Below are 14509 nucleotides of genomic sequence, written 5' to 3'. Positions count from 1 at the left end.
CTGTCTCATTAAGGTACAAGGGGTGTGTAATAAATTTTGAGCAGGAGACGGACCGTGGAAGATGAGGAGCGCTGCAGCGGACCTGTATATGTAATCACAGAGGACAATTTTGTTGCCATGTTGGCCATACTTGAGTTGGACACCAGGGTAACTATGGCTTAGTTAGACAAGGATATAGGCATCTCATCAGATCCCATATGTTTTATACTCCACAAAAAGCATGGCCTGAAAAGGTTTCTGCACACGTGGTCCAATCAGTGGACTCGAGAGTAGAGGCCCCGTTGACTTGGTGCTTTGATATACTGGCTACTTTTTGATGGCGGTTGCTCAAACTCTGGGGGATCATAAGTGGCGATAAATCCTGGATCTGGAATTTTGATCACAAGACCAAACACCAGTCATTCTGTGAACTCCAGCTGGAGTTGTAAATTATGACGTAGGCATACTGTAGTGTGGTCAAACAGATGGTGGCTGTTTTTGTGATTAAGATTGGTTATGTTGCTACCGTACCACTTATGTAGCAGAGCACTGCCACTGGGGAACCAATGCCTTTCAGGAACTTATGGCTGTGGTGCCCTTCTCTATCACGACAATGCACCTGCCCACAAATCCAGGTAAATGATTGATTTTCTGGCCCTGAAGATGTGTGGGATTCATTTTCAAGACCATCAATGTCCTCTGCAAGCATGTCTCTGAATAATGAGGGGCGTACCATTACACATTCCCACTATGCCATTGAAGTGAATGTCCCATTAGATTTTAATGGGACACTATATGAATCCTGGTTGTTCTTTTGACTTTTGCTGTTCTTCTGCTCACAGTTGCTCTTTCTGGGGGTTTCATTATATGGTAGTGCTTCCAACATCAATGTTACACCGCCTTGCCCCTAGGTGCAATGGCATGATCTTCTGGAGTTGGGTGCATGCTTATTCTAGGCACATATGCTGCCAGTGAGGAGCAACATAACTTTATATAATACAATAAAAGTGACTATGATATGTTGGGTTTTTCATAATTCAACATCAACATTTTAATTTTTTAGATACGGGGGCCTTAAATTAATATTTATACCTCATTTAAATCCACTGCATATGAATGTCACACATTAATTTTACCTTATTAGCTCATGTTAAGAATGAAAAACAATCTGGTGTTTATAACAGTAATTTAGCAAATCTAAAAATAAGTAACACGAAATGGAAAAATTAATTCAAGAAAATCTAAAGGTCTCTAGACTGAAGGATCATGGGATTTTGGCCAACCCTAAGACCTTGAGAAGAGCTGCAAGTCTCTAGAGCAGACCCTGACATTTCTCCGCTACAGTAATGTACTAGATCGACTGCAGATAAATGAGACCATTACTGCCTTTGAGATGTCTGAACTTATATTTAAAATTTTGTCGCTGCACCATGTTTGACAATATGCAATTTGGATAAAAGAAGCTCAGAGACCACGATCTGGTGCTGCCCTTCCATGTCTTTGCAGAGAAAATTGAAGTAAATGCTATAGCTCTCCCCTTTACTCAGAACATTGTGGCTCAATATTGACCTTGAGACCAAATACTGATTACAGCTGTCACATTATAACCACATGTACTGTGTATAGCAAGTCCTGACAGGAAATGCATTTTCTCTGATTTAATTGTCTTTTGTTTTTCTGTGTCTCTCAATTTAAACTAGATTTTCTATATAACCCATTAAATAAAATACAAGACCAGAATGCTAAACCTTACCCAGAATGCATTAACGCAGAAAATAGTATGACCTAATACAACCTAAAGCTAATTTACTCTAGGGAGCGAATGTGCAAATTTCAATGGGGCCCCAGCCTTCTTGAAAGTTTAAAACAAAAGATGCCATCCCCCGATTATCAGATGATTGGCTGTTTTATGCACAGTTTCATGCGCAATGTACCGTTGCTCAGTAGGTGTTCTGCGTGTGTGTGAATGGGTCTTGCGTCAATAGAAACTGTGAAGAATAAGAGAAAAAGAAGACTCTTTTTTTGTGGGGCTCTCTTGAAAACGTGAAAGCGAATTCTTAGGGTATCTTCTGTAATATCCCAAACTTCCGGACTATAAATGCTGCCGTTATCATAGACTTGTTGGATGAATTTTATTAATTGCTTACTTTAAAAAGTTTTTCGGACAATATAGAAAACCTTGCACCCTCCATTGGGACAGCCAACGGGGCAATTGGAGCCACCATTCCCACCAAACTACAGTGAGGTACTCTAAACGGAAAAACGACTACCACTTAACCAACTGGCATAACAATACGGTACCGTATGAACTACCAAACCAGTCAAAAGTCACCCCTTGATACCCCTTTTCCCCCTCCCCACATATTTTAAAGAAATACTCATATCCGTTTTAAAACCATCTTTTATTGTATATTGTATGGTATAAATTGCATATTAAATATTTTGATTATCGATGTGAGTAGCATACCATCATTAGCGCAGTCACCTCCATATCTTCTTCTGTTTGTCTTTATTGGGGAGTGACACCCCCATATTTTGTACTGCTGCTTGACCACACAGCTCTATCTGTTGCGCCTCCACCTAGATAACCCAGTTATCCTTTTTTTCTTACCTGTTTTTCGGACAATATAGCTTATAATAATTGACCAAAAGTAATTGCCAGTCTTGCAGTGAGCTTTTTAATGTATATGCTATGCGCTGGTGATTTGGTCTCAATTGCAATTCCCAGTTCGGCAGTGAGCTTTTTAGTATATGCTTTGCCACTGGGGTATTGGTTCCAAATCTGGAGACCAATTGATTGTGTGATGTGTGCCTAGTGTGGCCTAAGGCTGGCTTGAACCGTTGGAGAGTGCTAGAGTAGTAGAAAATTGCACAAGTGGCTGTTTTTGAGGTCAGAGGATAGGGGAATTGCTATAAAGTGAGTTTGAGTCTGACCTTCTGCTGTTGTGGAGTCTTGCTCCTGCAGAGGACTCCACAATGAGAGAGGTACCTTCAAAGGGAATGGGATCATTCGTCAGACTGCATTTAGGTCTACAGTAATTAGGTCTACCCCACTAGGTCGACTGGCAGGAAGGTCGACCTGACTTAAGGTCGACATGGGCCAAGGTCGACATGACTTAAGGTCGAATTTGCATAAAGGTCAACATGAGGAAGGTCGACTGGTCATAAGGTCGACATGGGTTTTTCACTGTTTTTTTATCCGAATGTCGACACAGTCGACATGGACACAGTTGGCAATGAGAATCGGAACCTCGCATCGCTCGCTTCGCTCGCTATGCTTCGGGCATGGTGCCTCGCTGCGCTCGGCACACTATTTTATTCTCCCACCACGCCCTAGTGGATGGTAGGGCATGAAATACCGCCTGTCGGCACATGTCGGCTCAAAAAACAGTGAAAAACCCATGTCGACCTTATGACCAGTCGACCTTCCTCATGTCGACCTTTATGCAAATTCGACCTTAAGTCATGTCGACCTTGGCCCATGTCGACCTTAAGTCAGGTCGACCTTCCTGCCAGTCGACCTAGTGGGGTAGACCTAATGACTGTAGACCTAAGTTCATTCTAATAGATGACCGCATCCCCTTTAAAGCACTTGTTCAGGAGAAATTAAAGAAAAAAGGAATTGCCTCTGCTTTCTCTGTTGAATGCTGCTTGCTGCCCTGTTGTGCATAGCCAGTGCAGGGACAGCGCGTGCAAGTCACAGATGAGAGAGTGTGGAGGAGTGCCTACATTTTCTATACCTAACTGACCCCGCAGCCCAGCCAGGATCCTCTCATCCTGAGTCCAAGCACGTTTGCATGACTCAGGAAAGCAGAGATTTCGACCGGATGCCAAAGGGCCAGACTACCGTATTAGGTAGGTACCTTACACCAATAGGACTGCTAAACCGGGCCCATAGCCATCTATTGATTGACTAGCAATTTGACACGTATGCACAGAGATTGAAACAAACTTATCACAATTTGCGCGCTAGAGTGTTGCTACCAGGTTCTCAGACCATTCTACTTTATGAACCAGATTAATCCTCTTTACCTGTGTATTACTAAGCAGATATTGTGTTCATAGCAGAAATGATATCATCTGGCATGTACTGGAAACCCGGCAAAATCCTGAAATATTTTTTTTGGCGCATAACCTAGGGGAATTGTTTGGATTACCAGAACTCCGGTGAAAGATTACTAGCAATACCGCACTTATCATATCTACCTTACTCAGTAACACTTACCTGCAGTCTTCACCATGATAGGGTACTTAACCCTTAATTCTTCAGTATAGAGCAGGGGTGGCCAAACCTGTCCTCAAGATCTACCAACGGTGCATGTTTTCCAGGCAACCTGTGGATCTATAGTAGGAATGAATGCAGCATGTTTTAAAATGTGACAGTTAGTAATGACTACCGCTGTGAGCCAGCTAGGTAACCTGGAAAACGTGGACTGTTGGTAGATCTCAAGGACCGGTTTGGCCACCCCTGGTATAGAAGATTTATCTCTATCTCTATTTTTTGCCTCTACACGAGCCCTAGTTCAAGCCAGCCTTAGGCCACACTAGGCACACATCACACAATCAATTGGTCTCCAGATTTGGAACCAATACCCTAGTGGCAAAGCATATACTAAAAAGCTCACTGCCAAACTGGGAATTGCAATTGAGTCCAAATCACCAGCGCATAGCATATACATTAAAAAGCTCACTGCAAGACTGGCAATTACTTTTGGTCAATTATTATAAGCTATATTGTCCGAAAAACTTTTTAAAGTAAGCAATTAATAAAAGTTATGTTTTATCAATTATTTATACTACACGTTTTTCAAGAAAGCCCCACAAAAAGTCTTCTTTTTCTCTTCTTCTTCATACTTGTATTTGGAGCACCACCGACATATAAAAATTATCCCCCTAGTATTGGGGATTAATAACAGACAGTTGGTACAAGGCTTCACAGACCGAACCCCACCACAAGGTGGGGAGACCTCTCTTGACCCGTGGTGGGCATAACCTAGTGCGGAGCCCAAGAACCACACCCTCTGTCATTAGAAACTGGAAAGCAGCCGATTGTCGGTTATTGACAATAAGCATTCTCTTACTGCCTCCCAGCCTGCAGCCAGATATTGAATGGATGCCAGCATGCTGACAGGTGAATTGTTGGAGCTAACCACCAGTCAGAGTCCAGCATTCTCTTTCTGCCTCCCAGCCTGCAGCCATTCCCTGCATCAAAGCATGTGGAAAGATGGGACTACAGGAGGGCTGTGGTTGTTATGATTTTTTTTTTAACATATTTTTCCCATGAGGTGTGGCCCCAAATGCATTGCTTTTCCCAGGGTTTGCACTTAGCATATTTGCCCATGCGCAAACCATACACCATCGGGCACAAAGTCAAGTTCAGACCCGAACAAACAGGTCTGAATCAGCTCCTAAGTACCACACATGTGCAGGGCAATAGAAATCTTTCTTCCAAGCCCTGGGAATAAAGGGCTGATGTGTGACCACACCCCTTTTTATAAATATGACTTCAGAAATGTGAAACGGTGCCAACCAGAGTCAGATCCATGAAGGCTGATATAACATGTGAAAAGAGATTTATATTTGGGTGATCATTTTTTCTGTGCAGGATAAATACTAGCTGCTTTTGCATGTAGCCCACAAATTAATTTATTTTTACGGTACTAAGTGTGTCTGGTCAACGCGCGTGTCGCCACCAGCTTCATCAGGACCCTGATGAAGCTGGTGGCGACACGCGCATTGACCAGACACACTTAGTGTGTGAAATATCCCCATGTCCCCTTCCCCCATGAAATGTATTTTGATTGATGTATAGGGCGTTACAGTATCCACTCACAGAGGGCGCATCTGATAGGAGCTGTGGGGTCAGAACCTGACCACGGTCTCCCAAGACTCAGATGTGATTACAGCACGCCAGTGCAAATACGGTGCGTCCCTCTGTTAGGCGCAGTGTCAAGTGACGGAGCGCGACGCGGGTCTGCGAGTTGGAGAATCACAGCCTCACCACTGACTGTGATCTCCCCACAGACACAGCCAGGAACAGTGGCATACGTACAAGCCACTTTCCCTGCGGAGAGGAACTAAACAAACGTCGGAGAACACTAACAGCCGATTTGTGTTCCTAATATCAGATCTAACGGGTACACTTTAGATGTGAAATACGGCACGTGTACTACCAGCCGGCCCCGTAGTCTGTTATTATTTAAGACTGTGCTACACACTGCGTAATATCTGTGCAGATACTAGGCGGCAACCCTTTTTTTATGTTTAAAAGGACCTAACAGACATATTTACTTTGCTGTCCTAATTTATCTGCACAGTCCTTGGGAGCAATCTGTGTTATAAACTAATATTAAACAAAAGTAACTTAATTAAGTGAAAATTGTAACAGATTTGTTCATTTCATGAGTGGGTACACACTGTGACATTGGGGTTCAATTTGAGAGGATCTATATCCCCTCTTTTAAAAACACTTTGTTTATTCCTCTTTTCCTCCTTGTCAATTGTTTTTATATGTCGCAAATCTTAAAATAAACAATTAAAGGTTAAATTTTATTAATTTTTCTTGTCCTAACAGTGCGTCACGTACATAACAGTCTTTCTTCTCTTCCCTTGTTGTTACTATTTTTGGGACATACAATCATATCATTGTATACCTAATGTCATGGCATAGCACCCCAGAAAATCGCATGCGATTTTCTGGGGTGCTATGCCATGACATTAGGTATACAATTATATAATTGTATGTCTCAAAAATAGGTTTAACGCACCCCACCACTATCCACGCCACCCTGAAGCGGTGAGGTGCGATGCCATGCGATGAAATGGCCCTGGGGACATAACAGCAGTGAATAAATAAATTTTAAAATCGCATTGCATGTGATTGCATGCGATTTTTATTGCATGCAATGCGATGGCCTGGGGACATGAAAGCAGTGAATAAATAAATTAAAAAATCGCATCGTATGCGATAAAAATCACGTGCTATGTTTTGCAATTTTTCTAACGCAGAATAGCCCTCTGCGCAATTAACGCAGTGGGCACCGTGCTAGGAAACAAGTACCATTTTTACACTGCAATTTAGATTTCAGTTTGAACACACACAACCCACATCCAAGTCTCTGCACAGGTTATATCACCTCCACCTGCAGTGCTACATTGGTTTGCTAAGTTGTGGGATTTTTCTTGCTTTGCTTGTCTTTAACTGGTCTCAATATTATTATATTTCACTAGGATCAACAGTATTTTTGATAGATTATATGTATATGTTCTTTATTTATATGTTTTTCTTATTTGTTCTAGAACTGAAAGCTTTGGCTGAAATGATTGGTCCATTTGGGATGAAGTTTCTGAGTGAAAACCTTATGTGGCATGTAACATCTCAAATTGCAGAGTTAAAGGTATTTAATGTATTTTCAGTTTATAAACATTTCTGCATCAGCAGGCGATACTGAAATAAGTATAAGGGGTGGCATAAAACCGAGGGATTAGATGCCATCAAAGGAAGTATTTAGATAGTTTAAGTAAAAGAAGAAGGGGAAAATGAGGGAAGAGGGCCCTGCTTGTGAGGGGCAGAATAGCAGGCGTGACACAGATGGAGTAGAAGTGAGCATGGGCCAGATGTACTAAGCCTGAAAAGTGATAAAATGGAGAGTAATAAACCACCATACATTGATCTTCTAACTGCCATGTTACAGGCTGGGTTTGAAAAAACATAGGCGCTGATTGGCTTGTGTTTTATCACTTTTCAAGGCTTATTACATCTAGCCCCATGTAACAGTGGGTGAAGATGAGAGTTGGCTGGGTTTGGTGAAGAAGTGGGTCTTGAGAGTCAATTTAAAGTTATGTAGAAAGGTGGAGGGGTTAATATGAAGAGGTAGAGAATTCCAGAGATATTCAGGAGCACGTGAAGAATCTTGGGAGCAGGAATGGGAGGAAGTAATCAGTAGGCAGGAGAGATGGTGTGCATTCGCGGACCAAAAAAAGACGGGCAAGAGTGTAAAGAGAGTTAAAGCAAGAGATGTAAATGGGAGAGGAGTGGGTGAGGGCTTTGTAAGTGAGTTTGAGAAGCCTGGATTCTCACAGGGAAGAGCAGCCAGTGAAGGGCTTGTAAGAAAGGGAGGGGGACGTAAAACGTGTGGTAAGGAATATAAGCCTGGCTGAGGCATTGAGGATAGAATGGAGTGGAGTGAGTTATTTGTCAGGGATGCCACATAGTAGAAGATTACAGTAGTCCAGTCTGGAGATAACCAATGAGTGGATAAGGGTTTTAGTAATATCCTGGGTGAGAAAGGGTTTCATCATGGAAATATTTTTACTTAAAAATAGCAGGTTTGTGAGAAATGCTGAATGTGGGATTTGAAGGAGAGGGAATAATCAAAGTTTACTCCAAGATAGCACACTTGGGGACAAGAAGAGATAGTAGTGCCATCAATAGAAAATTACATTTTGGGAGGTGAGGTAGGTGGGGAGATGATCAGCTTAGTCGACATGTTTATTTTAGGAAAGCACTGGGATATCCAAAAAGAGCTAGCAGAGATTCAGTTGGAGATACAAGTGAGTAAAGCCGGTGAAAGGTCAGGGAGGAGAGGTAGATTTGAGTATCATCAGCATGGAGGTGATATTGAAAGCCGAATGAATGAGCACAACTCAAGAGGATATATAGAGAAAAAAATGGAGAGGACCAAGAACAGACACCTACTGTTAGTGGAAGTGGGGTGGAGGTGGAGTCGTGAGAGGAGACAGAGAATAAATGGTCAGATAAGTAGGAAGACAGCCAGGAGAGGGCAATATCATACAGACCAAAGAAGTGAAGGATTTGCAGAAGTAAAGGTGGGTCCACAGTGTCAAAAGCAGCAGAGAGCAGGGCCGTCTTAACAGCAGTGTGGGCCCCTGGACAAAGCAATGCACTGGGGCCCTTACCCATTCTCTCCTCCTAGGGGTGGGGGGCATAGGCGAATCTAGAATTATGGTAATGAGTGGTCCCAGATCTAGACATAATAACTGGGGGGCCTTTGCACGTCAAAAAGGGGGCGTGGCCTCATGGGAAGGAGGCGTGGCATCACAAAAAGGGGTGTGGTACGTATTACACTTCAGATCATACACAGTAATGCCCATTACACATTTTAGCAAACTCCGTAATACCCATTACACATAAAGCCACACGCCGTAATGCCAATTACACATAAGGCCACACACCATAATGCCCATTACACATTGTGCCACACCTCATGATGCCCATTACATACTATATAACAAACCGTAATGCCCATTACATATTTGCCACATAAGTGCTGCTTACCTACGTGCTCATTGCTAGGGGGTTCTTGCTTGATGGCACCATAGTACCCATTACACATAATGCCGCACACCATAGTACCCATTACACATGATGCCGCACACCATATTACCCATTACACATGATGCCGCACACCATAGTACCCATTACACATGATGCAGCACATCATAGTACCCATTACACATGATGCCGCACACCATAGTACCCAATACACAGGATACCGCGCACCATAGTACCCATTACACATGATGCTGCACACATAATGTCCCTTACACATGATGCTGCACACATAATGCCCTTTACACATGATGCTGCACACATAATGCCCCTTACACATGATGCTGCACACCGTAATGCCCCTTACACATTAAGCCACACATTATGCATAATTCCCCCACATACCGCCACTTGTAGCGTCCCTTAAGCAATGCCCCCAAAAGTGCCACTTACTATAAATTTTTATATGAGCCTTCGCTGCTGCTGCTGCAGGGAGAGATGGAGAGCGGTGCAGCTGCTTCTATGGGGAGAGAAGCAGAGCGCAGCGCAGAGCACGCTCCCACTCCCCTCCTGGTGTCCCCTCTAGCCGAGTGGACATTTGAAATATCGTGCGTGCTGTTGTTTTGTGTGATGTCGGGGGAGCACGCCGGGTGCCGGCACCACATGATTAAAGGGGGGCGGGCTGAGGTGAAAGCGGGGAGAAGAATTGGAGCGGAAGCTGCAGGGGTGACAGTCATTGACAGCTGGGCAGAGAGCAGGGGCTGCCCGGCTGTATTGAGAGCACTGCAGGTCATGGCTGTTTGAAATAATACCCCTTTCACAACAGAAAATGCAGGGATTTACCTGGGAATATGGTCCCAGGATCATGCAGGGACATTCCCAGGCTGACCCCTTATACACCAGCCTAGTCCCTGCATTTTCTGGTGTGAGGGGGAGAGACAACCACTCCCCTCTCCCTATCCCCCTTTAACCAACCAGCTATATCTTCGGAACCAACTGACCCATTTACATGAGACCAGTATCATATTGAAGAACTTTTGAGTTGGCTTCGAATGATTTTTGTCCCGTGAAACTGGGCTTTTTCCAGAGAAATCTGCCCTCAAAGAACATAAACAGTCATGAAATTACATTTAAGAAATGAAAAAAATGGTTTAACCTCAATATCCCTGGAAACAATTAACCCATATGGATCCAGCCTGGTATCAGATTGAAGGCCCAGCGATTTGGGTTCGACTGAAATCAACCTCGAGCTTCAGTGATGCCGAAGGGGGGAACTGGCAGCCGTTGAACTGGGTGGGGGTCGGAATTAGCGGGTCCCATGTTATCCTGTAGAGAAAACGTTCCAGCTTTGCCTGGCAGTATCTCCGGTTCCCAGGGGGCTAGAGACACGGTGCAGGGCTCGTTGGAAAGCCCCATCTCTCAGCTACATGACCACCCCCTAGATTCACCTATGGTGGGGGGTGCTATCAGCAGCAGCTTTGATGTCCCACGGGTGGCAGGGGGTGCTCTATCTTCCATTCAACATGTAGGACCTGGAGCAATAACTTCTGATAATTACTCCTTTACTGCACAGGTGGTGAGAGGGTGAACACTAACGTGTGGAAGGGGGCACTGAGCTGAATGAAGGGTCCCTTGTAAATGACTTCCAGGGAGGTAGGGGGTGTTTTATACGCAGGGGAGGGATGGATAATGGAGTGGGCTTAATATTCGTTATTTTCCCGTGGAAGGGCTGCTTGTTTGACTGCAGATATCGCCATTATCTGGAAATAGATTTCTTAACCTTCAACTTGGTGATCAGAGATCAGGAGCCAGAGCAATGAATTGACAAAAATATAAAACTGTACACCAGACGTTTGGAGCTGGAGCAGGGACCGGCTGGCGGAAGGCTGATATCTCTGGTTCTGGGCATGATAGAGACAAGCCGCTAGTGTTGACAGAAAGGTGAGAGTCCCAGCTTTTGGAATATACTCTGAGAAAAACTCTAAGTCAGAGAGAACCTGAGAAATATGACTGGGAATTGCAATTAACAGGTCAGATGTGTACTGCTGCTTTGAAGTTGGATATCTCCAGTTCCCCATGGCCGATTTTCAAAAGTCTGGTATCCCTGGAAAAAGGGGATCCTCAGCTATCAACATAGGGCCCTTACACACATGGGGCCCCAGGGAAAGTGCCCATTAAGCCCATACAAAAAGACGGCCCTGGCAGAGAGGTCAAGGAGAATAAACAGAGAGTAGTGACCCTTGGATTTAGTAGCAAGGAGGTTATTACAGACTTTAGTGAGGGCTGTTTCAGTGGAGTGGAGACAACAGAAGCCATACTTGAATGGGTCAAGCAGTAAGTGGGAAGAAAGAAAGGCAGTAAGGTGGTTGTAGACAATGCACTCAAGGTTTTTGGAGTGAGATGGGTCGGTATATGCAAAAGGTGTTAGTTTTTTCAGAATTGGGGAGATGAGTGCATGCTCGAAGGCAGAAGGGACAGTGCCTGATGACAGGAAGAGATTGAGGGGTTGGGCAAGATGGTAACAGGCAGAAGAAGAGAAGTAGCGGAGGAGGCGAGAGGGGATAGGTGGTAAGGTGGATGGGGGCGGGGGGGGGGGTGTCAGATGAAGGCCATGACTTCCTCACCAGTTACATGGGAGAAAGATGTCAGAGTAGGTAAGAGGGATGGGGAGGGGTGATAGTGAAGAGCACTTTGCTGGCTGCTGATGCTTTGGAGGCATGTGAGGACCTGACATATTAAACAATTTTGGATGTTAATGGTTTAGAAATGTAGTTTTTAAGAAAGTCAGGGCAGGTACTGAATAATGTACAAGCAATTCTTATAATGTCTTTAGTGTAATTTCTTACTGTGGGTGCACACTAGGCCAACGGATTTTCCATAAGGCTTATCGACCAACCTATCTGCCGATCAGTGCGTGCATACACATTTACCAATGTTGGTCCAATGTGTTGTGTCTGACGTCACATGTGCCCACCCAGTTGTGATGTCAGTCACTGGCAGCCTTTGCAGCAAGTGTAGGAGACCACCCTTACATATAGCGTGATGTGCAGTTATATCGGCAAACAGCTGTTACATAGTTACATAGTAGGTAAGACTGAAAAAAGACTTGCGTCCATCTAGTTCAACGTGGTATAGATATCCATTGCTGATTTGGTAGGTTCTGATATTTTACAGACAGATTATATTTCTTATTTGTACCCATTGATGTTTTTATCCAGTAAATGTTTGTCCAACTTTGCCTTGAACGCATTTAATGAACCAGCCGTTACCACCTCTCTGGGAAGAGAGTTCCAGAGTTTGACTGTTCTGACCGTAAATAAATTCTTTCTACTAGCTGAATGAAATCTTTTTTCTTCTAATCTATACTCATGCCCTCGTGTCCTAGATTCCTTTCTAGTAGAAAAGAGGATGTGTGACAGTTCCTTATATTGGCCCTTGATATACTTGTACATGTTGAGCATGTCCCCCCTTAAACGTCTAATTTCCAATGTAAATAGTCCCAAATTGCTTAATATCTCCCCGTAGCTTAAATTCTCCATTCCCCTAATAAGATTTGTTGCTTGCCTTTGGATTTTTTCTAATTCTATGATGTCCTTTTTATAGTGTGGGGCCCAGAACTGCACTCCGTACTCGAGGTGAGGTCTCACCAATGCTTTATACAGTGGCATAATTACCCTTGAGTCCCTAGTTTCCATTCCCCTCTTAATACATGCCAGAATTTTGTTGGCCTTTTTTGTAGCTACATTACAATGGGCACTACATCCCAGTTTGCTGTCTATTTGGACTCCTAGATCCTTTTCAAGTATGGAATTACCCAGTTCCTCTCCTCTAAGGTTGTAACTTGCACACTGGTTGTGTCTCCCAAGGTGCATAACCTTACATTTATCTACATTGAACCTCATCTTCCATTTTTTTGCCCACTCATCTAGAATTGCAAGATCATTTTTAAGCATGGTGACATCTTCTGATGATTTGATGACTTTGCTAAGTTTTTTATCGTTCGCAAAGATGGATACATTGCTGAGTAACCCTATCCCAATATCGTTAATAAAAATGTTAAAGAGAATGGGCCCCAAAACCGAACCCTGGGGCACTCCACTTAGTACCGGTATCATATCTGATACGGCACCATTCACAACCACTCTTTGTTCTCTATTACTTAGCCAATTCCCTACCCCCTACCCATCTGCAGATATTTTCACTCAATCCTAGGTTCTCCATTTTATTAATCAAACACTTGTGTGGGACAGTATCAAATGCTTTAGCGAAATCTAGGAAAATCACATCTACAGCATTTCCATTATCAAGGTTTTTGCTAACCTCTTCATAGAACCCTAGTAGATTAGTTTGGCATGAACGATTTTTCACGAACCCATGTTGGTTAGTACTGAGTAGACGGTGATGGTCTAAATCAGGCATGTCCAACCTGTGGCCCTCCAGATGTGCTAAAACTACACATCCCAGCATGCATTGCCATCATTCTAGCATTCCCTAATAGCCAAATTGTGGCAAGGCATGCTGGGATGTGTAGTTTTAGCACATCTGGAGGGCCGCAGGTTGGACAAGCCAGGTCTAAATATTCCTGGATACCATCCCTTAAAAATCCTTCAAATAGTTTACCCACAATAGATTCACACAATTGTTCTATGCTATATCGGCGTAGTTCACAAACATGTGAGGAGTAGATACCTGCCAACAGGCTCTCGATATACATCAGACAGTGGGCCTTATTCAGATTCAGTCGCTCGCATGCACAATCACAAGCAGCCTTACAAGATTAATACACACGCACACATCCGGCATAATCATGCCTATTGTTGCAAAATCATTCGCTCGCAAATACAACAAAAGGGGAGTGGACTGACAGTGCACGCACAGTAAACAGTTCGCACGCACATCCCTACACAAATGTGTTTGCCGTGGGTAAGCATTGAGTTGTTGTTGTGAGTTAATTGCCTAACAAATTGAGGGATGTATGGGTGTAGGTGGTGTGCAGGTGAGATTGATTTAGCCATTTATTGCATGTTGATTGGGGTTGGGAATGTTGAGCCAGGAAAAGGATGGGCTGCGAAACTTAAAACCTGCTTTTTCCTTGCGAATGTTTTTGAGGCTGAGGCGTACAAGCGCTTTTGCACAGATGCGAAGCCAAACCCCAGCACTTGTAATCAACGCCCATGTGTACGCCCAGGTATACGCCCAGTTTTGCTCATTATTCTGGACGTGCCCATACAAACGCCC

At 43.8% G+C, this 14509-nt stretch overlaps 1 protein-coding gene across 2 annotated transcripts in view; it reads left to right on the top strand.

Moving 5' to 3' along the window:
* NCKAP1L (NCK associated protein 1 like) overlaps nucleotides 1–14509 on the top strand; it is a 188796-nt gene that overhangs the window by 83493 nt on the left and 90794 nt on the right. For both annotated transcript variants that reach the window (XM_083169529.1, XM_083169530.1), the window contains one exon: nucleotides 7279–7376. In XM_083169529.1, the coding sequence (XP_083025655.1) occupies nucleotides 7279–7376 (98 nt within the window). The remainder of the gene's footprint in view (nucleotides 1–7278; nucleotides 7377–14509) is intronic.

This window comes from Crinia signifera, chromosome 2 (genome assembly GCF_055691185.1).
Source record: "Crinia signifera chromosome 2, ASM5569118v1, whole genome shotgun sequence".
Lineage (NCBI taxonomy): Eukaryota > Metazoa > Chordata > Amphibia > Anura > Myobatrachidae > Crinia > Crinia signifera.
This window is presented reverse-complemented; position numbering and strand designations above follow the sequence as displayed.